The sequence below is a fragment of the Gadus morhua genome, chromosome 13 (assembly GCF_902167405.1).
Source record: "Gadus morhua chromosome 13, gadMor3.0, whole genome shotgun sequence".
Taxonomy (NCBI): Eukaryota; Metazoa; Chordata; class Actinopteri; order Gadiformes; family Gadidae; genus Gadus; species Gadus morhua.
The window spans coordinates 8,520,218-8,547,345 of record NC_044060.1 but is presented as its reverse complement, the minus strand read 5'-3'; the positions used below and the strand labels follow the sequence as shown (position 1 = coordinate 8,547,345).

General features: G+C 45.2%; 2 protein-coding genes across 3 annotated transcripts in view; one reads left to right on the top strand and one right to left on the bottom strand.

Moving 5' to 3' along the window:
* LOC115556778 (SLIT-ROBO Rho GTPase-activating protein 3) overlaps positions 1-17,925 on the bottom strand; it is a 31,393-nt gene extending 13,468 nt beyond the window's left edge. The window contains exons 1-8 of one of the 2 annotated variants that reach the window (XM_030374087.1): positions 17,374-17,925; positions 11,216-11,411; positions 8,891-9,053; positions 6,610-6,672; positions 3,466-3,651; positions 2,937-3,065; positions 2,553-2,774; positions 1,962-2,063 (exon numbers count right to left, since the gene is read on the bottom strand). In XM_030374087.1, the coding sequence (XP_030229947.1) occupies positions 1,962-2,063; positions 2,553-2,774; positions 2,937-3,065; positions 3,466-3,651; positions 6,610-6,672; positions 8,891-9,053; positions 11,216-11,411; positions 17,374-17,440 (1,128 nt within the window). In that variant the 5' untranslated portion in view covers positions 17,441-17,925. Of the gene's footprint in view, positions 1-1,961; positions 2,064-2,552; positions 2,775-2,936; positions 3,066-3,465; positions 3,652-6,609; positions 6,673-8,890; positions 9,054-9,506; positions 9,882-11,215; positions 11,412-17,373 lie in introns of those variants that run through there. The other variant, XM_030374088.1, reaches the window with a different exon arrangement.
* Positions 17,926-18,683: 758 nt separating this feature from the next.
* Positions 18,684-27,128, top strand: part of ptgis (prostaglandin I2 (prostacyclin) synthase) — a 10,934-nt gene continuing 2,489 nt past the window's right edge. The window contains exons 1-8 of the mRNA XM_030374089.1: positions 18,684-18,996; positions 19,435-19,558; positions 20,030-20,205; positions 20,543-20,689; positions 20,918-21,030; positions 21,146-21,327; positions 25,685-25,844; positions 26,171-26,355. Coding sequence (XP_030229949.1) covers positions 18,710-18,996; positions 19,435-19,558; positions 20,030-20,205; positions 20,543-20,689; positions 20,918-21,030; positions 21,146-21,327; positions 25,685-25,844; positions 26,171-26,355 — 1,374 coding nt within the window. The 5' untranslated portion in view covers positions 18,684-18,709. The remainder of the gene's footprint in view (positions 18,997-19,434; positions 19,559-20,029; positions 20,206-20,542; positions 20,690-20,917; positions 21,031-21,145; positions 21,328-25,684; positions 25,845-26,170; positions 26,356-27,128) is intronic.

The window sequence follows — 27,128 nt, the reverse complement described above, 5'->3', positions numbered from 1 at the left end:
GGACCTCTGTACTCATGAGCGCCTCACGGGAACACATGGATAGAGTAGGGCTGTGCAATTATTCAATTTTTTTATCGATTTCGAATTTTGACTTAGGGTTTCGAGTTTAACGATAATTATTATTACATATATATTTTAAGTATATTGGTTTTATGAATTAAATGGTTTAAGGAAATAACACAGCTACATTTTTGTACATTATTTTCCATTTTGACATTTTTGTATATTTTTTTAATGGCAAATTTCGAAGTTCTAGTTACAAAGTGCTTTTTTGGAGAGGAATGCTTGATAAATGCATAACTTTTTCAAACTCAAAAATAATTGTTTGAATAATCGTGATTATTTATTGACCCAAATAATCGGGATTAAGATTTCTTCCATAACCGAGCAACCCAAGGATATAGTGGAGCTTAATGATAGCGCCGGTACCCACAGATACACAAGGTTGCCCCTCTGCCACCCCTATCTTGCACACCGGGAGCCGGGACATTAATCCCGTGCACCAGGGGTTAATCGCTAAGGGAACGGGAGGCGTTATCAAGCACACGGTCGCCTCTGATGAGGCCAGGGCCGTAAAGTTGTGAGACAGGATGAGACGCAGGTGGTCAAAGTGAATCACATAAGAGGAATGTAATATCTCATTCGAATAGAATGATGTAATAGAAGTAGACTTAATATTTTTCTTAAACACTGATCGTTCTGACCAAACTTTTTTGACCAAGTTTTGACCAAACATAGGCCAAAACGTTATATTTATCAACGATCAATATTAGAATATTTAATCGATTTTTTAAACATTGTTTGTTGATGAATATACTATTTAGCTCAGTAAAGTAGCAACTTTAGCAAGCATAAGCGATCTGTAAGCCCTGCTGATACCTCCGCCAGGGTCATAGTTGAAGGACTGTAATGACTGTACAATATGTTCTTCCCAGAATAGGAGATTGGAAAGACGAACACAAAGACTCACAGGAGAGTTGTGGAACCGTGCATTGCTATGGTCCATCGCAGTCAAACGCTGACTGGGGTTCACACAAATTTGACCTTTGTGTGTGTTGGAGTGTGTATGCATGTGTGCGTGTGTGTGTGTGTTTGTGTGTGTGTGTGTGTGTGTGTGTGTGAGTCATAGCCAGTCTGGCGGCAGCGATGGCCACAGCAGGAGGTTGGGCGTGAGAGAGAGAGGGAGAGAGAGAGCGAGAGAGAGAGAGAGAGAGAGAGCGAGAGAGAGAGAGAGAGAGAGAGAGAGAGAGAGAGAAAAGGAAACAATGCCTGAAGTCAAACCAATGTCAGATGAGGGATAACTCAAGCTAACTCCTCTAGGATAGTGTGCACTCTAAGTACTTTGTCTGATGGAGGTAGATGTATTTACATTGGACCATCTTCAGACGAGGAATCTGTAGGCTCTGGATGTTTTTAATGTCTACGTTAATGACTCCTATGTTTATGACTCATGCGTTGCATGCAACAAGCGGAATGTAATTAAAACCTGTGTTTTTGATTTTGGTATCGTATTACTGCCAGTTCTGTGTAATCCATTCTCCGATTCACTGCCACTAAACTCAAATGATGCTCGTTTTTCATTTGAATTGATTAGCTTACCTATTAACTAGATTGTAACATAATCAGGGAAGGTATTGATTGCTTGGGCAGCTCCGTTTTCAGGCCCCTTTAGTGCCATCGAAGACTTTTCCACGGGTTGTCAGCGTGGGTACGTGTGCTCACAAACACAGCGTAGCATTTCAGTTCATTTCAGTGAGAAAGTAAAACTTCCTTAGCACTCGATCAAGTTCAACTTTGAAACGATGCTCGGTTGGTTTTCAAACGCAGCCGAAGAAGTGCAAATCAAAACAGGGGAGTAAGTATTGGAGAGAAACTAATTGAAGACCCAAAACCCAGAACAGAGCCGCTGAACCGAGAGCCTTCCCTTCCCCGGGTCCCAACGCCATTAGGCCCTCCCTCACCTCCTCGTTCTCGATCTTGAGCGTCGCCAGACGGGACTGCAGCTGGTGGTGACGCATCAACAGCTCCGTCTGCACTGGCTGCTGGGCGCTCACCTGGCACACCTGGGGCACAGGATCCAATCAGGAGTCAGCATTCAGGGACGGCCAGGGAACAAGGTGTCAGGGTCGAAGGCGTTCATAAGCCATTGTTCGTGGGGGGGGGGGGGGGGGGGGCAGAGCACAGATAGTTTGGCAACCGCAAGGTTTCGGGGGGTAGTACGGGAATAGGCAGGGATTAACAGGAAGAGAAATGGCACCTTTTGGTTTTTAAGGCTGATTGAAGAATATAGCAAAGACTTAATCCGAATCATTAGAGCACAGTTCATGTGGGGTAAGGTTTTTTCTAACTATCCCCTACCTGCTCAAGAAATTGCAATAAAATTGCCTCATGTCGCGTCGGAAAAAAGTGTCTGTTAAACGACTCGACGGTAAACACTGTGATAGAGACATGAGGGCCGATATAAACCTGCGGCCGCCTAATGCCGCTAATCACGCTCCGTAAAGGGCTGCACAACGGCTTTGGTTCCCCTGTCACTGCTGCAGGATGCCCACCTCGTCCCCCATGTGCGGCTGGTAGCCGAAGCGGGCCGGCGGGCAGAAGATCTGGCTGTGCATGTCCATGACCTTCAGCTTGTCCCCCCTGACGTCCATGGCGTCCACCGCTCCCTCCAGGAGGTCCAGACCTTCGTGGCGGGACGTCTCCAGGCTGTACTCGGCCGACAGGAAGGTGCGCATGGTGCGGGCCAGGCTGGCGTGGAAGCCCAGGTCGCAGCACTGCGGGCGGCATGACAACCACAAGAGTCAGGCTTCAGTCAAACTTTGCAAAAAGTCAGAAGGTCAGAAAGTTTGAGTTTTAGATCGGTGACCTCGTGCAGTGTGCCGGTCGATATTTGTGAAAGTTTTTGAAAGCAGTGTTAAGGAAAAAACGCCTCTTACATCGATCAAATCTGAGATATCGTGGATGTAGTATTTTGCCACCAGGGCATTGGTGGCAGCCAGATTCAGGAGATAATCATTCCGGGCTTTCGTGCACTTCAGCTTGTTTTCAGAGTACTTGGCTTGTCTCTGAGGAGAGAGGTAGAGAGAGAAAAAAAAAGAAGAAGCATCATTCAATACTTGATCTAGGAAACGGTCTCCCACTGCAATAACCCAATTACTTTGCTCTTCTTACGATGCATAAGCACTCATAAGAGAAATATCAATAATTCATGAAACACATTTTATACTCCAAAGCTGCACACTTATATGCCTTGAGGTTTAGTTTAGTTTTCTTCACAACCAAAGTGTAGTTGCCCACAGGTGTGTGTGTGTGTGTGTGTGTGTGTGTGTGTGTGTGTGTGTGTGTGTGTCTGTTAGTGTGTGTGTGTCTGTGCGTGTGTGTGTGTGCGTGTGTGTGTGTGTGTGTGTGTGTGTGTGTGTGTGTGTGTGCGTGTGTGTGTGCGTGTGTGTGACGTGAAAGCCGTACCTTCTCCTTCATCTTCTCCATCTTCTTGACGGAGCTGCGTCTGGTGGGGCGGTCCTCGTGGACGTGGCGCAGCAGCCCCGCGTCGTTGGCCTTCCCCATGTGCTTCTCCTCCTGCTTCTCCGCCTCCTTCAGCTTGCTCTCCGAGGACAGGCTCTCCGTGTGGTACATGTGGTACGTCTTCATGACCTGCAGGGCCACAGTTTGATCAGTCCCAGGGTGTCTGTCTGTCTGTCTCTCTCTCTCTCTCTCTCTCTCTCTCTCTCTCTCTCTCTCTCTCTCTCTCTCTCTCTCTCTCTCTCTCTCTCTCTCTCCCCCCCCTCTCTCTCTCTCTCTCTCTCTCTCTCTCTCTCTCTCTCTCTCTCTCTCTCTCTCTCTCTCTCTCTCTCTCCATCTCTCTCCCTCTCTCTCTCTCCCTCTCTCTGTCCATCTGTTTCGTCTGTCCTCAATTTGCAGCATCCGTCAGCACAGTATTAAGAACCACGGACACACAGACAGACAGGGCAATCACACAGAGGAATGAAAAAATTGTAACGAGATTGCGATTAGACATGATTGAGTCAAAACCTTTCAGACATCCGCGATCATTCGTCTTTCTTAACCACGCTGAGAGCAACCCTAACTCTTCCATTAATATTACATCACTCCTTAATAGGCCCTACTAATTGCCCGGCATCTCTTTGTTTGTATTTTTCCTCAGTGCTCACGATGCTTCATGCAAATACACAAACAGACGCACACTGTTAGTCACACAGCGGGTTATGATATCATAAAATGAGGGGGGGGGGGGGGGGGATTTTGTGTGCCTTCCTTTGTGCGTCTAGTTGTGCGGACTGCCAGCGGAACGGCGTGCGGTGAGGTGCGGCCGTCGCGCATCGCCAAGCTAGCGCTCCGAGCTAGCTCTTTAAGGAACGTGTTAGAGCAAACAACAGAATGTCGGTTTCATGCCTCCTTTCAAACGGGTTCTGTGTGCCAGTGTGAATCTGTCAACATTGAGACAACTGTAACAAAAAACAACGCAGACACACACACACACACTCAACTTGTGTTCCGCCCACACAGGTTCTCACGTCCCGGTCGCCTAGCAACGACTGATTAAAATAATGCATATAAACCAAGGAAAGAAAAATCAATGATTCAAGCATGAAGGAGGTCACAACGTAAGACTGAACACCCCCCCCCCCCCCCCCCCCCCCACACACACCCACCCACTGAGTGTGAAACAAGAAACTACTTGATTTCCAAAGAAGGGCCCGAGCCAACAGCTAATCGATCACTGAGAATTGCAGAGCACTACAAACAGCCAATCCGAAATTACTATTCAACACACGGAGACCGACAGCACACAGAGAGCCACGCAAAAGTGTTATTACACATGATAACATTCTGCCTAAATGAGATACATGTATTTTAGTTTATTTATGCCCCTAGAAAACTCCAGATACAAACTAGCGTTAGCCGTATTGAAGGAAGTACACTATGGCTTAATGTGTTGGACGCATGACTTCAATAATGAATGAGGGGGGGGAGGGCAGGACAAATCGATGGGGCTGAAGTGCAATATAGAGTTACATGAGAGGACTCTTTGCATTCACGTTAAACCCAGCATGGATCTCCTCAACTGCGTGGCGGACCATGTTTTCCATTCTCCTTTACAAACCTAAATAATAATGTAATGTATGTACCTGTAATGATAACTATATCCTGTCTATAATGTCATGCATACGTACCTGTAATGATAACTATATCCTGTGTATAATGCGATGTGTATGAACCTGTAATGATAACTATATCCTGCCTATAATGTCATTTGCATGAGCCTGTAATGATAACTATATCCTGTCTATAATGTCATGTATATGAACCTGTTATGATAACTTTATCCAGTCTAGTATAATGTAATGTATATGTCCCTGTTATGATAACTATATCCTGAATATAATGTGATGTATATGAACCTGTTATGATAACTATATCCTGTCTATAATGTTATGTATATGAACCTTTTATGGTAACTATATCCTGTCTATAATGTCATGTATATGTACCTGTAATGAGTACTATATCCTGTTGTAATACGTCTCTTCTCTTTTTTAAAGACACTAGAATACAAGGTTGCACTGAATCGAATGATGCTAGGATACAACCACAAACAAATACAACCACAGCATGTAAATGAGAGAGCTGGCATCGCTGTCGTCCATCGCCACCGGGATGAACTCGGCTGTTTAAGCGTACAATAAGGCCTTTCATTTTTCCTCAACATATGTGAGTGCGTGTGTGAGTGCGTGCTTCCCCCAGTCCAACTGGTTCTGCTCATCCAAGATTAGGTCAGCCTCGTAAGGGCAGTGATAAACTGCCTCTTCTCTCTCATTGTGTCTCTCTTCCTATACATCTCTCTCTTTCTCTCTCTCTCTCCCTCCCTCCCTCCCCCTCTCTCTCTCTCTCTCTCTCTCTCTCTCTCTTCTCTCTCTCTCTCCCTCCCTCCCTCCCCCCTCTCTCTCTCTCTCTCTCTCTCTCTCTCTCTCTCTCTCTCTCTCTCTCTCTCTCTCTCTCTCTCTCTCTCTCTCTCTCTCTCTCTCTCTCTCTCTCTCTCTCTCTCTCTCCCTCCCTCCCTCCCTCCTCCCCTCTCTCTCTCTCTCTCTCTCTCTCTCTCTCTCTCTCTCTCTCTCTCTCTCGCTCTCTCTCTCTCTCTCTCTCTCTCTCTCTCTCTCTCTCTCTCTCTCTCTCTCTCTCTCCCTCCCTCCCTCCCCCTCTCTCTCTCTCTCTCTCTCTCTCTCTCTCCCTCCCTCCTCCCCCTCTCTCTCTCTCTCTCTCTCTCTCTCTCTCTCTCTCTCTCTCTCTCTCTCTCTCTCTCTCTCTCTCTCTCTCTCTCTCTCTCTCTCTCTCTCTCTCTCTCTCTCTCTCTCTCCCCCCCCCCCCCACAGCGCTGAGTGGACACTATGCATGGCGTAAGTGCTGAGAGCACTCTGACCCTGCATGCAGAACTCCACACAGCAGTGAACTAACGCAGCCATCCACTGCAGGCTTGAAAAGGGAAATAGATATCAGCCAGGCCAGGGATATAATGGCAACATTGTCCAAATGGCAGATAGATAAGGCTGATATGTTAATGAATACGGGAGGTATATACGTTCACACACTCACCGTGTAGAGCTCATTCGTGACTTTCACCAACTCCTCGTGCATCTGCACTCCCAGGTCCTTGCTCTGGAGAGGACAGAAGAAGGTAGGAGAAGTATTGATTACCTCTCGGTTCATACAAACGATGCAGATACACTAACAATTGTACCAGAGGAGTGTCAAGGAATTGACAGGGCTATGTGAATGCTTAAAAGGGTGGGAAAACATGTCTGGTCATTTATACCGGAAAATGTATCCTGCAATTTTCTGGCTTTCATGTGTAAAAGGGAATATCGAGTGTAAAGGCAGACAGATATTGGTCATTTTTTTTCCAATTATCCATGAGAGTCTTGGTTTCTAGTCATTCACACAGACTGGTTTCCAGTGTGGCTACTGGGTCCAGAAACTTGTCACAGACTGGTTTCTAGTGTGGCTACTGAGTCTAGAAACTCATCACAGGTTTCTAGTGGGTTATGGGGACTGGGAACCGATCAAAGACTGGTTTCCAGTTGGCTACTTGTTGGGTCCAGTTGGGTCATGGTTTCTAGTCAGTAACACAGAAGGGTTTCTAGTTGGTTATGGGGACTGGGAACCTATCACAGACTGGTTTCTAGTTGGTTATGGGGACTGGGAACCTATCACAGACTGGTTTCTAGTTGGTTATGGGGACTGGGAACCTATCACAGACTGGTTTCTAGTTGGTTATGGGGACTGGGAACCTATCACAGACTGGTTTCTAGTTGGTTATGGGGACTGGGAACCTATCACAGACTGGTTTCTAGTTGGTTATGGGGACTGGGAACCTATCACAGACTGGTTTCTAGTTGGTTATGGGGACTGGGAACCTATCACAGACTGGTTTCTAGTTGGTTATGGGGACTGGGAACCTATCACAGACTGGTTTCTAGTTGGTTATGGGGACTGGGAACCTATCACAGACTGGTTTCTAGTTGGTTATGGGGACTGGGAACCTATCACAGACTGGTTTCTAGTTGGTTATGGGGACTGGGAACCTATCACAGACTGGTTTCTAGTTGGTTATGGGGACTGGGAACCTATCACAGACTGGTTTCTAGTTGGTTATGGGGACTGGGAACCTATCACAGACTGGTTTCTAGTTGGTTATTGGAACTGGGAGCCTATCACAGACTGGTTTCTAGTTGGTTATGGGGACTGGGAACCTTGAACCCTATCCGATACAGGGTTCAAGTGGGTTATTGGGACTGGAAACCTGTCACAGACTGGTTTGCAATGGGTTATGGGGACTGGGCACCTGTCACCATTTGTTTTAGTCCTTTAGCATCAGCGTCCCCTGATGCTCCCACAACTCTGGCAGGAGAAATGAGAATGTGGCAACACCATTAAGGGGATTTGATATTGAGTTCTCGGTTCCTCAGGAAGACATTGAAATAACCGTCTTGCATGTATTTCAGACATCTCTACCACATATTGAGGAATACAAGTTCTCCTTTGAACACATTTACATGGTAGCGTTTTTCAGGAAAGTCCAGTTTGGTGTTTTGACTTCCAGGTTCACAATCACACAACTAACATCTATCTATGCATCCATCCCTGAGATGCAAAACTCCCCACCACAATCTGTTCATCAATGACGTGTAACCACTGTAAACTGCTCTGTTTCAAAGCATCTGCTGAACGACTCAATAGTAAAAGTAGGAATGAACCGAGTCTCCTGCAGCCTAGTTTAATGCCTCGGCAGGCCTGCGCTCGGTGTGTTGGCCGGGAGGCCGTGTTGGCCGGGATACTGCGTTGGCCAGGAGACTGGCTCACCCAGGCCTTAGCCTCTTAAGAGATCCCTGGAGGACACACAGTAAATCACAAGACTGCTGATCCTGCTGTCCATTAGATAAACACCATAAGTCGGCTGTCTCTCACGCATGAAATATAGAACTGGTGTTCCCTGTCCTTGATTCTAGGTTCGCTACGAACATAAGGCTGGATAGCGTTATTAGATGAGCTCATGGGAAGCGATACAACGGGCCAAGTATTTGGACGGAACGCCCCACCCCCCCTGGTCTAGTGTAGCACAATAGGGTTTACATACGCCATAATTTATGGAGCCATTACGCAGAGGCCTTCTGACAAAGCGTTATGAATGGAGCAGAGTAATTTCCAAGAAGTTGGCGCATCAGACAATGTCATTCTCTGTGAGTGATAAGCAGAATCGTCAAGGCATGGTTTGCATAGCTGGCGCATGGCACATGGCGGTCCATTCTACGATGTGCGCGTCAGTCGAATGTTGTGGTTTGGTGGGCTTTGACATCCGCTGCATTCCTCTGCTGACCTTCTTGAAGAGCCTGATGACATCTTCACCCACGTGCGCCAGGCGGACAATGATGTTGTTGTTGTAGATGTCGCTGAGCGTGGCGTGGTCGCGGCTCTCGCGTCTCGTCTGGTTCAGAACCAGGTACCAGCAGTTCACCGTGGACAGCAGGTTCTGGTCCTTCCTGGAACAGCCGTGGGAAGAAGGTATGGTTTAGGTTTTGACTTTAGTTCTTAAAAAGGGAAGATGACAAAGGAAAACCAATGAAAAGTAAATGTTTAGGTTTGTGTTTTTAAAAATCCAAATCCATGTCGTTTTATTATATATTCAAGCCGGGCATGAGGTACTTTTGTTTAAATTCATATAAAAGTTAATGATCCCTTTTTGAGATTTTAACACTTGCTAACGTTAAAATAAACCAACACTGAAAAGAAACCGCTGGAACCTTTTCGACAGCAAACGCTAGAGATTGATCTACCTATCATCATATCCCTCTATCTCCCTTATCTCAAAGGCGACCAGCACATGAAAGCCACCACACAAAGGAAGTGATGTCACAACACGCATCCTGTTACGCAAATTGAAACACGTTTTAAGGTTTCACTTAGAAAGACGACGATTGTGTGAAGACACCGACCCGTCCACATCTGAAGCTCAGGAGATTCTGCAGGTCACCTTGAGGTCGTCATCTTCTTCCATGATCTCCCTTCACATCCCACACCTCTCTGAAATAAACCCAGACGTCCCTGTGGCCGCTACTTGAAAGCAGAGCGCATGTGTTTGATCCCAGAGCCGGCCCTGAACAACCAGGAAGGACCCTTTGTTGTGAAACCTCACGTGCGCCGCCCTTAAGATCAGCGGCGAAGTGAGCGATTCGAGTTCAATCGGTCAACGGTGGGAAGTTCCCATGGAAGATCAAAGTCTTGACTTGTCTCGGCGATGCGCTCGGCTGCGGCCCCAACCGTGCGGAGCAGGTTAGGCTCCGGATCAGAAGAAGAAGTGTGAAGAGGGAGATAAAGGAGATGAAGGAGATACCCCAGCCATATACTCTTGATAGCTAATTGGACGCGCAACAGGAAGTTGACGTCAAACATTTAAGGCGCGACGTGTCAACATCAGACACATGATGAACTCATCTGAATGCCAAGTATTGTGTGTGGAAAACCTGAGAGTATACTGCCTGGTCAGGGTGGTTTGCACCAACCTCTTTGGTGGTAAACCAAGTTATTTTTTGTCAGGGCATTGGAAACTTTCACCCGAAAAGCTATGTGAAAGCTGTGGTTCATTATGTCAAACCATCGCAGCAGTTGAAAAGAGTGAATAACTGACAGATTAATGGAATGATCCAACCTATATATAGAAAGTGCGTGACAAGATACAATGATGTGACATGGAAGTTTCTCGAAAAACAAGACAGAGCGAGAGAAAGTGAAGAAAGGCCTGTGTGCTATGTGCCTGTGAGCACTTGTGAGTTCTAAACATGACTGACAGGTTTAGTTTTGCATATATATATATATATATATATAGAACAGCAGTTACTTCTGAACTAAACAAACAAACATAATGATGTGAGCTTTGTCAACCCGTGCTTTTAATGTGTATATTTTAACGACTGGATCCTCACACAACATGGAATTGTTCTGAAAACCTTCCGTTCTGCTGATCCTGGTTTGTCTACAAACCGTGTCAACCAGAAAAACATTTTAACTGGAAGAAACTGAAGGAAACCGCGATAAACCGTAGAGCATGAGTTGGTCCGTGATCAAACAAAACAGCAGTTCCTCATGCAGACGATTGCAAAGTGCATTCATGACACAGACGTGTGTCCATCGCGACCACATTTTCCACCACTTTTCAGTTAAAAGCAAAGGGGCAGACGGGGGCAAAATGTTGTTGTTGTTTCTGAAAGCAATTAACTCTATGGAGAGGGAATGCAGGCATTAGCGTAGCTGTCTGGCGCGGGGAGGGGCGGTGTGAGAGACAGAACAGAAATGACAGCCGGATATAGAAGAAGGCAGTGGATAAAGAGTCTGACCTAGTTGGGAGAGACACAGCGGCCCGCAGGCCAAGGGCTTTTTTCTTGGCATGCTCCGTCTTTCTGTTCAGGTCATTTCACTTTCACTTTCACTTTAACCCCAACCCCCCCCTTCCACAATACCTTGACCACTCACACACAATCCCTTGTTCTGCTGGATGGTCATTTCATTTTTAATTCTCTGCGTCCCCAGATTTCGCTTTAACCGGCCGTCAAGGTGAAGCGAGCGTCGAGCCGTCCATCGGTTAGCCGTACATAAACACACACAGTATTTTGGGCGGTGTTGACCCCGTGAGAGCGGCCTCACTCACTTGAACTGCTGGTGCTCCCGCGACGTGCGTATCTTGGCCGAGTAGCGCTCGGCCAGCTTGTCCAGGCCCCTGGAGTACTCCAGCTGCAGCTCGGCCTTGCGGCGGAAGAAGTCCTGCAGGTCCTGCAGCAGCTGGAGACGGGACTCTGACTGCTGCTCCAGACATCGGAACTGCTCCACCAGCTGGTTACGAATCTCTGCACACACAAGAGGGAATGGCTGGCGGTCAGCGAGACATCCCGGGAGACACTAGGGGTGCGTGTTGGAACTTGGACATGCACTTCCCATGTGGAAAGCGGCAGGTGAAAAAATGCATGAGCTTGCAGTGAGCAGGGTCTGACTGACACATGGCAAAAGCATGCGTCAGAAGTCAGACCACAGAACTCGCTCACAGGAAGTGGAAGAGGACTCATTTGCAAAGACCTATTTATGGTTTATCTTCCTGAGCACTTGTCCAAACTACTGTCTTCATCATTTCATTTAATTTGATGTCAAAGTACATTTGCCTACTGCACTAATACACATGTAATACATGCACTAATTGTGTGTGTGTGTGTGTGTGTGTGTGTGTGTGTGTGTGTGTGTGTGTGTGTGTGTGTGTGTGTGTGTGTGTGTGTGTGTGTGTGTGTGTGTGTGTGTGTCTGTGTGTCTGTGTGTGTGTGTTTGTGTGTGTGTGTGTGTGTGTGTGTGTGTGTATGTGTGTTTGTGTGTGTGAGATGAGTTGTGTATGTGTAGGCGTATGTGGTAATGATAATAGGGTTGCGTGTTTGAATGCTATGGTTTTGGCAGCGCACATGTGCATTTGAGATGCTTGTCTGCTGATTGCAGCAGACGAGACGGAAAATATAAAATAGGTCAGCTTCTCAAAAACCATTGTGCTTACTAAGAGAGCCAGGGGTGGGAACCGCCTTCACCAAACAGAAGCCAAGGGGCTGTGGCCTCAGCTTATGAGGTTGGGGGACTTGCTATTGGTTCACAGAGTCGCATGTGAATGAAAGAATCCAAAAGTTTTTAAATGAAAAATGGCCAATAGTATATAGTTACAGTTAGCAATGTAATCCTTGAATGATTCTTCAAATCCACAAACGCAAGCACACACAGGCACATGTCCACACATACGCACACACAAAACACACTATTTAGTGTAATGAAACGTTTTACCCATACATATGTCGCCTACAAGCCAAAAGGATGCCTGAAATGTGTCAATGGAAAAGATGACCAAGTGAAAGAATAGCCTTTTATTCACTTATGAATGGTGTTTCTGTCTCGCTGAACAGAGGGCTGCAGAAACGCCTCATCATCCACGCCAGTGTGCGAGTGTGAAACCGGGAAAGAGAAGGACGAACGCTCGAATGAAAGAAACCAACAAGAAAAAGGCTGGAGTGACGGGAGTGAAAAGGAAAGAAAGGGAGATGAAGAATGAGAGAGAGCAAGGGAGAAGAGAGAGAGAGGGAGAGGGAGAGACACAATAATGTGCAGCGACTGGCGGCTTGGAAAAGTACCCCTCATGGTAGCCATAGTTGCCCAGTTGCCTGGATACATGCGTCTAGAGGCATCTCCAGAGGAGCAGCCAGTTCCCTACGAGCCTCTCCCTCTAGCTGGCATAATGGCTAGCGACAAGGACAACTCCCCTGCTTCTCTGGGTTCACAGCCTGTGTCTGTGCTGAATGATCCACCAAAACGTATAAGACGTGAACTCATTGTGGCGAGTCTTCCCTTTATAAAAAAAAAAATGCAAAATACAATCTATAAATCTGTTCATATACAATGGAGGGTTTGGCAGATTATTGTGGTAGGGTAAACTATAATATAAGCAGAATTGTTATAGGACATCTCCCAGTGACAGGGCAGAATATGTCTGGATCTCTCTGGAGCATTGCTATTTTTGGAAGTAACATTGTAACTGCAAGGCATGGCGCAATACCACACACTACATTCAATGAATGATTCAGGCTTCAGCCAAGTAGGCCTAATGCATAATAAGGAAGCTAGCATGCAGCTAGCAAGGAGATGGATGTTTAAGACCAAAATGTAGGATAGTAAAACCGCCATTTTCTCAGCTTGGGTTTTCGTTGGGTCCAAATCATCCAAATGTTCCACACTGTGGGACATCTGGAAATGTACCCATTGAACCTCAACGATCACTCATTTTTTTCTTTCCCTCCTCAACCAGAAGAGTTAAAACCCATGTGTGCACAGCTGAATATAACGGCCACTAAGAGCATAGATGCACTACTTCCGGGGTGATGAGCGCAGCAGTAAAACTGTGGAAACTAGGTGGAAAATACTCAATGCTGGCATCTAAAATAATTTGATTATGTTTACTTAATAGATAGGTCCACAAACCAACACAGTGTTTTAGAACGAATTTCGATATGTTTTGGGGACCAAAAACCACCAAATGTATAATTGTAAACAACATTGATCCAAAATGAAAGTAATGCTTCTTGCTCCTTCACTATAGCTGTAGTCGGACCCACCGTGATCCTGTGGTCGTACCGCGTAAACCCCACCACGCGAAGACCATGTTGATGACGCAGCAGAATCAGAGCAACCTTACTGTCACTCTGGTGCTGCAGGGTTCGGTCGCATCCCCTGCAGAGGCTAGCAAAGAACAGCACATGTCAAATAAGGACACTAGTACTGCATGGACCGGGTTTCAGTGTAGCATAGCCTACAGTATTGAGTCCACACAGCCTACTGCGGCGCGGCCAAAGCAGTAGGCTGGAGGCACACTGCTCGGGGTTCTCGTCTATCGGTTAGCCATGCATGGCAAATCACATGTTCCCTAAGCAAAGCTGACAACGTTGACATCATTTGGCACAAATCAAGGCTGGGTGCTGTGTGCACTTGTCCCTGGGCTGCAGTAAGGACGCTGGAATGTCTTCATAGGATATTTTCCCGGATAACCCGCTCCTCGCGAGCTCACCCTGCCCTTTCCCTTGAATCGTCTCTCTCTCCGTTTAAAAGCAGCGGTGTGAAGCAAAAAACAAACGATCCTCTCTGTGCCGCAACACTGCAGATGTAAAGGTCATGATTACCGGTAGCTCTACACGCCGTTGTATCTATATGTATGTATTTAAATAACATCCAGGCGTACAAACACACACACACACACACATGACGCACACACACACACACACAAATGCAGAAACACACACTCTATATATATCCACACGCAGTGTACATGCATGCATGAATGCATGCATGAACACATGATTACAATGTTCAATGAAGTATGCCCCTGACACAAAGACAAAAGTGTCTTCCATTGTTGTTGTGGTGTAGAATGCCGGCCATTTCACGATCCTATCAAAGTATTTCATCATGGTGATCCCACACACAGAGGGGTGTGTCAAATTGTAGTGGGAATGCATATCCGATGCAAACAGAATGGGAGAAGAGGGAAATAAATTCAGTGTCCTCCTCCTACACCCAGGGGAGAGTTGGCGATGTCCTTCTTCGTGGCATTAAAGAAGGTCAATCGTAGTAGAAGACCTTGTTACCGCAGGCGGCACAGAAAGCACTGCTGCACTGTCAACAATTGACACCCAAACTCAACACTAGGTCTTACCGCTGCGCAGACTCATATCGGATCTCAATACCATAGGTTACAAGGACATTCCACACATTCAGCATTACTGGGGCCCTCAAATGTTCTTGTATTATTGGTGGTTGGTTAACTCTTTGCATTTCTCAACCCATCATAGCTTTGTTGTTACAAAAGGCCAAGCTTAATATTTCGATAGTTCACTTATTACTAAACCAAGTGGCCTACAACTTAATTACGACCACTCTATTAATGGCTGTGTTGAGGCTACTCACATGCTGATTTTATTTATGTATTTTATTTGAATTTTATTTGAAAGGGACGACGCAATTCAACACAGATAACTTATTATGGCACATCAATTTACAGTGCAACACTGATTCACTGCTCCAGGGGAACAGATGTATCTATACTTAGCATGGCAATACGCTATAGCTTAAAAAATAGCAACCTATGAAGGTAACTTAGAACCCTTAGAAATATCATGTGACAAAGGTCATGAGTCTGAGATGACCAATAAACACCACAACCACAAAATAACACGCCTAACCAAGGAGACGATTTCAACGCCTCCCATCAGGTCCAAGTAGGCCACTGTATCGACACCCGCCTATCTAGTACGTGGCCTAGTAAAAAGAATTGGATGCAGGCCTATATATATTCTGGGTTTTATTGAGTCTGCGTTCAGCGGGCCGGATTGAACTGTTGTGTCGCCGCTTACAGAGCATTATTGAGGGTGTTATGCCACAAAGCCTTTATAGCTCCAAACTGATCTAACCTGGCCTGCAAATGAGCTTATTATGTCAGCTTAAAAGCTTTTCCTGAAACTGAGAAGGGATTCTTATGTGCTGTGGTGCTCTCAAACACAGCAAAGGGGCTGCTAACAAACCAAAACCCACAGCACACAGAGAGAGAGAGAGAGAGAGAGAGAGAGAGAGAGAGAGAGAGAGAGAGAGAGAGAGAGAGAGAGAGAGAGAGAGAGAGAGAGAGAGAGAGAGAGAGAGAGAGAGAGAGAGAGAGAGAGAGAGAGAGACAGACAGACAGACAGACAGACAGACAGACAGACAGACAGACAGACAGACAGACAGACAGACAGACAGACAGACAGACAGACAGACAGACAGATGGAAAGGTGAGATGATAATAGAGGCAGAGGAAGAGACAGTAAGAACAACACACAGAAGTTGACAGATAAATAGGGAGAGAGAGAGGGGGAGAGAAAGACTGACAGAGAGACAGGTGAGATGATAATAGAGGCAGAGGCAGAGACAATACAAACAAGACACAGAGGTTGAGAGATAAATAGCTCCACCTCATAATTCTCATTCCATTCACATAGCAGACCATGTACAAATATCCAAAACATCTAGCCTGTCCATTCTGTCGCAATGCCAATGTGATGGTAACACGTAGGCTTCACTCTTGAGATGCAACACTGCGTGATAAATGCTGGGATTCAGACAATCAGTTACAGGAAAAACTCAAAGGGAGGATACTACTTTACGTAACAATTACATGTTGTATTGATTGTCTCTATTTTCTTTACCACAATGTCTGTCTTTTTTAATAGACCTGCTGAGATGTTTTAACATATTGATGTTGTCCTTTATAAACTCAATCTAAAAAACGATCAATACATTTACCATTAAAGACAGAAGTGCACGACCTGGGCAATGATAATAGTGTAATGACTTATGTATTTGATGTCAGACATGAACGTGAGGATGCCAGTTTATGTTAGGTTATTGGATATGATTAATTGAAGTAAGATATAAGATAAATTATCCATATTGTCGGTCAGAGAGGATGCTTGACTCCACTTTATCCTCTTCGACATTCATCCAGTCGCATATTTTAGAGCAGACTGATAAATCCTCCTATTGTTCATAATTCATACTGACCGCATACATTAATGATGGGCTTTTTGAACGGTTTCTACCAGTGTGACCTTCCCGAAACCCCTCCAGCAATTAGGCCTGCACTTCGGCTGTGGAGGGAAAGTGTAAGCAGATGAATTAAACTGCATTTCAGGGTCATCATCTGCAGTTGATGTTGTTGCAATAAAACCACAACCTCCTTCTACTCTGCTCGTAGGCCCAGTCAGTGATCGCAAACAGGGTGTCATCTATCTATTCCACCTGAGGCGGATGATCCCAAAACCCGTTTGTGGTTTTAAAATTGACAATAATGTTACAGCAGAGTTGCAACATATAGGCCCAGGCATGCCCCCTTCACTCTAGTCCTCACAGAGTATGCCATTCTTTCTGTCAAGTCCTACCTTTAAATAAGTTTAAGCATTTTCTTCTATCAAAAAGACTCAGTAATAGCCTACATTTCTTATGCTGTTTCTTGAAACGTGTTTACGTCGGGAAGGTTGTTTTTAGTTATAGTCACACCTTGTTATAACGAGTTAATGCATCCGTGCAGAAAACATCTAGAAGATGTGTTCATGTCTGGCTCGCGACGAGACGCATCCAGCCGCAGCCCCGCCAAACCGATGACAGCCATCTGGGGCCCCTGGAGCCTGAGCGCGCGGGCACTTCACCCGGAGCACAAGGACACGCATACTAAACATCCACCAATCCTCACTAAAACAGCCTGCTCACCTTTCACTTGGGTCTCGTATTCCGCAATGATCTCCTTTTCCTTCTTGATTTTCGCCTGGGCTGACATTTTGCTTCAGGGAGTAAGGGTTGGGAAATGTGATGCAAATATTGTAAACTTTTCCACCACCAAACCTTAGCATAAAGATAACCTTGGAACAGCCACTGCGAGACGGATCCGCCGCGAAACGCTGCACGCGTGACGGAACTTGGCGACTTGGGAGGCACTGAGAGCCTCTGCGACGGTAGTGCACTTCACAAGCCAACGTCGGGGCTAAAAGTACATGACAAAACCCGTCCTCAGCCACTCCTTTTTCTTCAACGGGCTTCAATAGATCCTAAAGCCGTCCATGTGTTGCACCCGCCTTGAAAATATTGCAATGCACAATACAAACGCTTGAGCTCAATGTGCACAATGTGCCAGAGCTAATTCTCCACGAGACCAGGCTAGTCAAGCCCTTTTCGCTGCAAGTTCAATGCTGCAGCAAAAGCCTCAATGGATGCAAAGTCAACGTAGGCTCCTCCTCTCTCCCCATGCTAGGTCACTTTTGCTGTGGAAGACTGAGATTTGGCTTCCAGTGTATCAACATGTTACCACTTAGCTTGTAATGCGTGCTGTAGAACTGCAAACAAACTAGGATGCAAGGATGCAAAAACTACACGTATAGGAAACCACACACAATCTCGACGAGGCATCTTCAGAGGACTATATTTGTACTTGTTGATCGTGTTTTAACATACATTTATAAAGCATGACAATTTTTTACAAGTATTTTTGGTATTTTTTCAGGATGTGGTTGTCGGCCCATAGCAGTAACTCTTTAATTCCACATACAAAGGTTTTTTTAATCATTGTACCATTACTATTCCATTATATATTATGAGAAAATAGCTATTTAATATCTATATTGCACTCAGTTGAAATGTATATTGAAATGTTTAAATGTATTGAAATATATATTATCAGAATCATTACAATATAACTTTGATTTAGGACTATATAATATTTTGCATTAGGGGCTGCAATAAGGTGCAGGTACTCCCTCTGTTGGTCGAATCTAAGAATAGCAACCAGATACACCAAACGTTTGCTGAGGTGATATTTTGATCGTTGTCATTGCACAACCTTTCATGTCTACCAGGCGGTGATACCGAAAGTTGCGCAACATCCATAGATTAGGAAAGACGTCGCACGAAACGAAACAATGATACATGTGTGTCACGCGTTTTTGTCTTTACGACTCTGTCATCAATTGGTATGAGTACATGCAATGTCATAATTAATTGCACAACAGTAAACAAAGTAGATGTCGGCCTACAATCAAACGCATGGACGTGAATGCAAATTAGTGTCGGACTGGTCTCATTGCAGCTTCTTCATCACTTTAAGGTAATCGTCCGTCAGAGAGAACAGCAGTCAGCTGTCCCCCGAGTGACACGCCCATCCAGCCAACCTCTTCTCAGGACTGCTTTTAGTGAGCCGCTCACAAGCTCCGCGGCACACAGTAGGAAAAGCAGAAGTGAGCGCGGAAGAACAACAAGTTTGCCACGGACAATGTTGTTCACGATACTCTTGCTGTTGATTACAATTCTAGCGCTTTTGTTGCGCTACAGCGGTCGCTCAAGGTAAATATGTTTTTATTTAACTCAAAAGACATAGCTATCACTTTATCCTCAAAACTCACCAAGGAGGAGGATACTGTCGTTACTTGTGAGCATGGATGTAGACTTAAGAATGCAAAATAAATAAACTTTTACGTTTTTAACGTTTTAAAAGAATAAAAGTATAATATTTCTAGGCATAACTTTTAATTAAAACATTGAATTAGTTGTTGCATGTGTGGGATATACCATTTCCAATTAAAAAAGTAAATAGTCATACTGTTGGCTAGGTATACATTTATGAGGAATGCCAGCACTGATATGGAAATATAACTAACGTTATGGTGACGTTTTATTATCTTTTATGGAAAACCGGTTCTGAGAGGAAGGAATGAGTGGAATGATTCTTAACGAACGTCTGTTAAACGGTCCTCTTGTCTCTTTATCTTGTGAACTTGACAGCAGGGACAATGAACCTCCGCTTGATAAGGGCCTTATCCCCTGGCTTGGACATGCCCTGGAGTTTGGAAAAGATGCTGCAAAGTTTCTCGCGCGGATGAAAAACAAACACGGCGATATTTTCACAGTGAGTTTGAGGAAGTAAAATAAAGTGCATTATTAATGACATTCGATAATATCTTCCACTAGGATTCATATTCAAGGTATGCACAATTATTACTGCAACATTAGCAAAAAAACATAACAGATTCTACGTTTACAGATGCTAACATACTCTGTATATATAAAATATAATATATATAATATAATGTATTTATCATGACTAGATCTATAATATATATATATATATATATATATATATATATATATATATATATATATATATATATATATATATATATATATATATATATATAATGACTGTTTATAATGACTAGATCAGTGCTGTTTGAATAAAAGACTAAATAGACTATTGCAGTTCCAGTTTATTTTGTTACAGGTGTTGCAATGTCTAGTTTCACATTTAGGGATGAGTAACGTTTACCCTAATTCATGTTGCATTGCTACACACGTCTGTAATGGAACCCCCTGCCCCCAGGTATGCGTGGCTGGTCAGTACATCACCGTGTTGCTGGACCCAAACAGCTACGATGATGTGCTGTATGACACCGACTCTTTCGACTCCAGACGCAGCAAAGGGCTCCTGATGGAAAAAGTATTTTCTCTGGTGCTCCCCAGCGATAACCCAGAGAAAGAGAGGAAATGGATGGAAGGGTGAGTGTTAACATGGAGAGGATTATTAACTTGTAATACAGCCCAGAAATTAAGCAGAGGAGGAGTTGAAGAAGTTGACACAGTAGTGCTGCATTCATTTGGGGAAATAATGTTGCACCATTTCCACGCATTCCACACTAAAGATGTCGGAATAACTAGAAAAGATCAGGTTAATAATAGAAATGACCTTGTACTTACGAGAAACGGTTTAGTAATTACGAGAGACATGTCTTTCTTCTTAGTTACAAGATGATGATGTCACCCAAATTTCAAAATGTAAAGCGCCGCCCATGACGATTCTTGTGTGTGTGTGTGTCTGTTGCTATCATCTCTGCAGCCATTTTCAAGGTGTGGGTCTGGATAAACTGCAGTCGTCCATGGACAGCCATCTGCGTGACCTTCTTCTGGCGGACCAGAGAGGCTGCGGTACAGCCCAGTGGAGAGAGGAGGGGCTGTTTGACCTCTGCTACGGACTACTCTTCAGGTGACCCCAAATGACTTCCTCATTGGTCATTCAAATACTAATAAGGGAAACAGATGAGTCAGACGGCGTACGTCCGTGTGCGTCTTTGTTCCTCACTTGTATAACAACAACACAGGTGAAGCAGTTAGTGATCTCTGATTCGATAAGGTTGACAAAAGCCATGACACACTCTCGGATTGGTGTTGATATTTCAATGTTAATATTTAACTTTTTTTCCTCCGTGGGCAGGGCTGGCTATCTGACCATGTTCACCAGGGACGAAAACGCTGACGCCGTCTACAAACAATTCCGCAACTTTGACAAACTTCTCCCCAAGCTGGCACGCTCCTCCCTCAAGGGAGGTAGGTGACTCTGCCGCTCCCCCCCCCCCCCCACGGCCCCCCCACACACTTGACTTCCCGTCTGGGTCACTCCCCTCCCCAAAACCACCAACATTCTTTCGTCTCCCTTCCCCAGAGGATAAGAAGTCCGTCACCTCTTCCCAGGAGTCTCTATGGCAACTGTTGGCTCCTGCATTGCTGGAAGGAGGACGTGACGCAGGCTGCTGGCAGGAGAGCTACCAACGGTATCTGGGCGAGGCAGGGGTTGACGCCGAGACCCAGAGGAAGGCATTGCTGATGCACCTATGGACCACCCAGGTGAGACTGGAGCCCTCTTGTTTTCTCTCTGGTCACAGTGTCACCTCTCTCTCTCTCGCGCTCTCTCGCTCTCTCGCTCTCTCTCTTTTCACACACAGACCATCACACAATGTTGCTCAAACCACAGCTCGTACCACAGATGCACAATGCCGTACCCTCACACCACCTCATTATGGTTGGGAATTATAAGGTGACCGAAATTCCTATGACATCTGAGCATTGTTGCCAGGTGACTCCCTATCCCATGGAACCTCTATAAATGATATTTTCATAAAGAAGGATCATTTTGTAGAAGCATTGCCGTTTGACCAAAGACTTTTGGTTGTTAATGTAATATGAAACCGTGTGTCAGCGGGGCCCACCCAGCTGTAGCTCACACATTAATTGTGTGAAGGCGATGCGTACAGCGTTAAGGTATGCAATTATACAGGCATGGACCGAGCTCCTGCCATTCCTCAGTCCTCACTTTGAAGGAGACGGAAGTGATGAGTAACGAGCATGAATCCTCCTTCACGCTGACGCCAAAGTCTGAAGCATTTTAGCAAACCCTTGCCCACCTTCCACATTCCTACAGCATGAAAGGCAGCCTGACATTCTGCCTTGGTCATTCTGGGGGCAGCAGTAGCCAGAGCGGGTTGACTGGTAACCGGAAGGCTGCTAGTTCGATCCCCGGCTCCGAGTGTCGAGATGTCCCTGAGCAAGACGCCTCACCCTGACTGCTCCTGACGAGCTGGATTGTCGCCTTGCGTGGTTTACTCCGCCGTCAGTGTGTGAATGTGTGAATGAATGGTTGTAAGTCAATTTGGATAAAAGCGTCAGCAAAATGAAAGTAAAATGTAAATTACCATTCTAGGGCAAGTTCGAAGGTATGTGTTCATGCATGGGGGCAGGACCATGCATGAAGTTACACACCATACAAGTTTCAGTCCATATACCTCAAAACATATCCATATGATATCCAGAGGTAAAGGGGTCATAACAACAGGTGAATAGAGAGGAAGGTGTGTATCATCTGGATATATTTTGTAAAGTATCATGGACTGCAAAATATATCAAGATGATACTCATGAGTCATTGAGAAAAGACCTGACGGAGGAGTGCATAGCAAAGTCAAGTGGGTCCAAATATGGTCATCACTCACCACAGGTGGAGAGAGAAAAGTGTGTGAACTATGAAATGTATCCCTAGGGTCACATAACCGTTAGTTAAACTGGAAAGTGTGTATTGAGAATGTTAGTTGGTAAACTCTTTATAGAGTGCAATGTATTTTTACAACAAACAGTAAGATCCGTCAAAATTTGTTTAACATCCCTTGAACTTTTACTGAGTTGGGCTAAAATAAGCAGAGAGTTGCTGAACAACTTCTGCCTAGTACTTATAAATAGTTCTGTAAGCAAAGGGTTTTGATTCAATACAGTTGCCAGCTTTGATATAAGACTACCTTAGGCCAGGCAACCCTGAGGGGAATTATAGTCTATTGTTAGCATTCCTTCGTGAAGAACACACAAAGAGTTGAGTCTTTAGAGCGGCCAGCAGAGGGAGACACAACAACGTGTCACGGGTGCCGTCCACTTGGTTTACGCAGTTGAATGGCTGTCTCACGTGCTGTTCAACATATCTCTTCCCAATGTGTCTGCGCTCTAGAAAACTGTAGAGAATGGTGTTGTTGAAAGAATGACAAAGTCAACCATTCTGGGAAACGAACCCTGCTAGTCCGCCGGTTGAGTTTTCTGCCTCATCATGTCAGCTGCGATGTTGGAAGCCATGTAGTACACCCTCTGTCTGGAGTATAAAGTGGAGCGGCACTTGAGAGAATAGAGGGATTAGGTGTTAAGCTGGGGAGAGGCATGTGCCATTGTGAACGCAGTGTAGCTGGAGTGATTGTCAGCATTAGTTACACACAATCTGCTATCGGCTCATATTTAATGAGATTCCAACAAAGCTACATTCTTCACCAAAGCAGTCACCAAACGAGGCATAATTTTGCCCCAGCGTCATAATATTGTGCATGGCAACTAAATGAAAATAATGTCAAGCATAAATACAAGCAACAAAAATAGACGAAGACAGATCAAACGGAGGCTAGGTCATTTTAGTATGGCTTACAGCTCCACACACACACACACACACACACACACACACACACACATGCACGCACGCATGCACACATGCACATGCACACACATACACATATACACACATGCACACACACACATATACACACACACACACACACAGACAGACGGACAGACAGACAGACAGACAGACAGACAGACAGACAGACAGACAGACAGACAGACAGACAGACAGACAGACAGACAGACAGACAGACAGACAGACAGACAGACAGACAGACAGACAGACAGACAGACAGACATGTCACAGGGCAGAGAGAGAACTGTTCTCTCAGTCCCGGCCTGTCTCAGGGTATTTGGCCCGTCTAGCAGTAGTGGGCTGACCTCAATGACATGGCGTCGAGGATAAAATGGATCCCCTAACTCACAGCAATTACTGTCACACAGACTCAGGCGTCTGCGATCAAGAGGCTGACAGACATGTTATTCAGGCCATATTCACCTAGCAGTCATCTTGGGTTTAGGAAGGTCTTATAGTCATGGTTGTTCACTGTAGACTACATTAAATATACCTCTTGATTAGATACACACGCACGCACACACACACACACACACACACACACACACACACACACACACACACACACACACACACACACACACACACACACACACACACACACACACACACACACACACACACACACACACACACACACACACACACACCTCTGAAGAACAGGACTTGTTCTGGACAACTGGATGGATGAAGCTATTAGCGTTGGGCACAATGCCTAGTGACTCTGAAATGTCTTAGGTTTTGGTAGTCTTGTTGGCCTCTCTCTCTCTCTCTCTCTCTCTCTCTCTCTCTCTCTCTCTCTCTCTCTCTCTCTCTCTCTCTCTCTCTCTCTCTCTCTCTCTCTCTCTCTCTCTCTCTCTCTCTATCTCTCTCTAAACCGCAAGACGGACAGGCTCCATTAACTCAGACAAAGAATTATTCTTTGTTTGTAAATAATTTTAAGATCCATTTCCTCCAGACAGCCTAGGTTAAACAGTTCATCCAAGGTCTTGTGGTTTTCCATGACAGCTTCCACAGAAAATTGTATTTTCATCATGAAAATATCCAACCCACCCACTTTCCTTTGTTCAGTTTCTAATTTGGAGGGTTATATCTAGTTTTTGCTGACGTCATTCGTCAAAACAACAGCAGGACCTTATGTTTATTTGGGTGGGTGAGACATCCCACAGCAAGCCAGAGAAACACAAGTTCCTGTTGCACACCCTGCGACTCAAACAGTAAACAAATGATGCAAGCATGCATAACTATATAGAAGCTGTGAAACCTGAACACACCACAGATCCCCTCTTCTCTCTTCTTGGGAAATTTCTGTGGATACCAATGGGAAACCGCTTTGTCAGCCGGGCATAGTGTGGTGAAGAGTTGGTGTGAGGATTGGAGGCTGGAGGAGATGGGAGCACTGTGAGGTCAAAGGTCACCTCACTGAGATGTTCAGACGGCATTGCAGTCTTGAAGTCTGGCGGGTGGATTCAGAAGCCCTGGAGGGGGTTTTAAAGTAACGCCACCTTCCCCTTCTCTACAGATTAGGAGCTTCTTAAGGCAGAAGGCACTCAGCAATATTGTTTATCTGGTCTTCTTTTACCTTGTCAGCAAGTGGCGTATAAACAAAGAAAATGCTTGTTTGGTGAATTAGTGAGTATTCGTGTATTGATAAAAAAGGCTGTGTATTTTGTCTTTCGTAAATGGCCATGTTTCAGCGTTATGCCACTGGTGGTAAATGAATGAACGCGTACCCCATTCATCTCAAATAGGTAGTAGTATTCCCATCTGAGTCACCCACGGTTTTACTGTTCAAACACTCTTGCCAGCAACGACGGAGTACACTCCCCAGTCTACAAATCCTAATATATTTTGGATGTGTTTATTATTAAATAAAACAGTTTTATCTGGCCACAGAGTGCGGCCAATGCATTTGTCTGGCAGATATGGCTCCCTCTAACTTTTCCTCCTCCATAAACGTATTCCTACAAGAAGATAATCAGTACAAGAGACCCAAATGAGAAAAGATAATATAGATACTGGCATATATAGTCAAGATATCACGAGGAGATAGCAATTCGTTTTATTTTTTTTTGGTTTGCCTGGGATTCTTTACATGTAACGTCGGCATGAGAACACTAGTCCAGGCTGTGATGTGCTCCATGCTGCTCATGTAAAAGGAAACACATAACTCAGCCCGTTTGTTGTTTTCCTTCCCTGTCAGTGTAATGCCGGTCCCGCCGCCTTCTGGTCGCTGGCTCTCCTGCTTCGTCACCCCGAGGCCATGCAAGCGGTGCTGGCGGAGGTGAGGGGAGTGATGCATGAGCACTCCCTACATCACCCCACTCATGAGCGGCTAGTCACTCACAACACACCTGTGTTTGGTAAGAGCTGTGCCCCCATCCCCAGCAGCCTCCCGCCGTTCCCCGATTTCCTGTAAATTATTCATTTCGGACTTGAAGGCTGAATTTGAAACTGAATTCTAAGCTTGTTTAAAGAAAAAAGGTACAGAGGCCAATGGGGTGTGACTCTGTGACAATCGTTCTAATTTTTTCTTCCTTCGTTTAAATTCTGTCGATCAGATTAAGACTAATTCCCTTTTTTTCAATTTGGGTTTGAGTTAATCTGATCATACCGCTGTAGACAGTGGATGGCGTTTCGGACTCAAAGCGACGGTGACACGCCCCGTGATCCACCTGTCTCTCTGCAGATAGCGTTCTGAGGGAAACTCTGCGGCTGACTGCAGCAGCGTTCATCTCCAGGGAGGTCATGGCGGACGGCAAGAAGCTGGGAGTGAGCGGAGGCCTGGAGTACTGCCTGAGAAAAGGGGACAAAGTGCTCCTCTTTCCATTCCTATGTCCCCAGATGGACCCGGAGATACACCAGCAGCCAGAGGTACGCGCACACGCACACGCACACGCACACACACACACACACACACGCACACGCACACGCACACGCACACGCACGCACACACACACACACACACACACACACACACACACACACACACACACACACACCGAACACACACACACACACACACACACACACACACACACACACACACACACACACACACACACACCGAACACACACACACACACACAAAACAGAGCAGATGCAGTGTTTGTTAGCTCATGTCATGATATTTAGAGGTTTTTTTTTTGAGGCCTAAAAAAGTATTTAAATGTCTAAAATTTAATTTCAACAGGTCTTCAAAAGTTATTGGATCATGTGGTTATTGTTACTTTTATAAGTCAAGCATTTAAATTCGTGTATTGATCATGCAGGAAAGAAAACTACAAAACCAAACCAGAACCAATAACAACCAATGAAAACCAGGTCAAAATGTACAGACATACCTAGTGTTTTGCACATGGTGTATGGGCTTTCATGGCATCTCCACTCCTCACACAAATAGCTGATTCTCGAAGTAATGAGTAAAAAAAACCGTTTCTTTTAATGTGACTGATGGGTAAGCGCAGGTTCAACAGCTTCTGGATCGAGAACCATGCATTTGGTGTTTGGTAAAAGCCTGTTGAAAGTACCTTATCTGAAGTGCGGTGCACTAAAAGCCCTTGTATAAGAAAACACTGAAATTAGGGAATTTGGGTATAAAAGCATTAGAGTTGCATGGGCAGTCAGAAAAACACAAATCCGCTGTA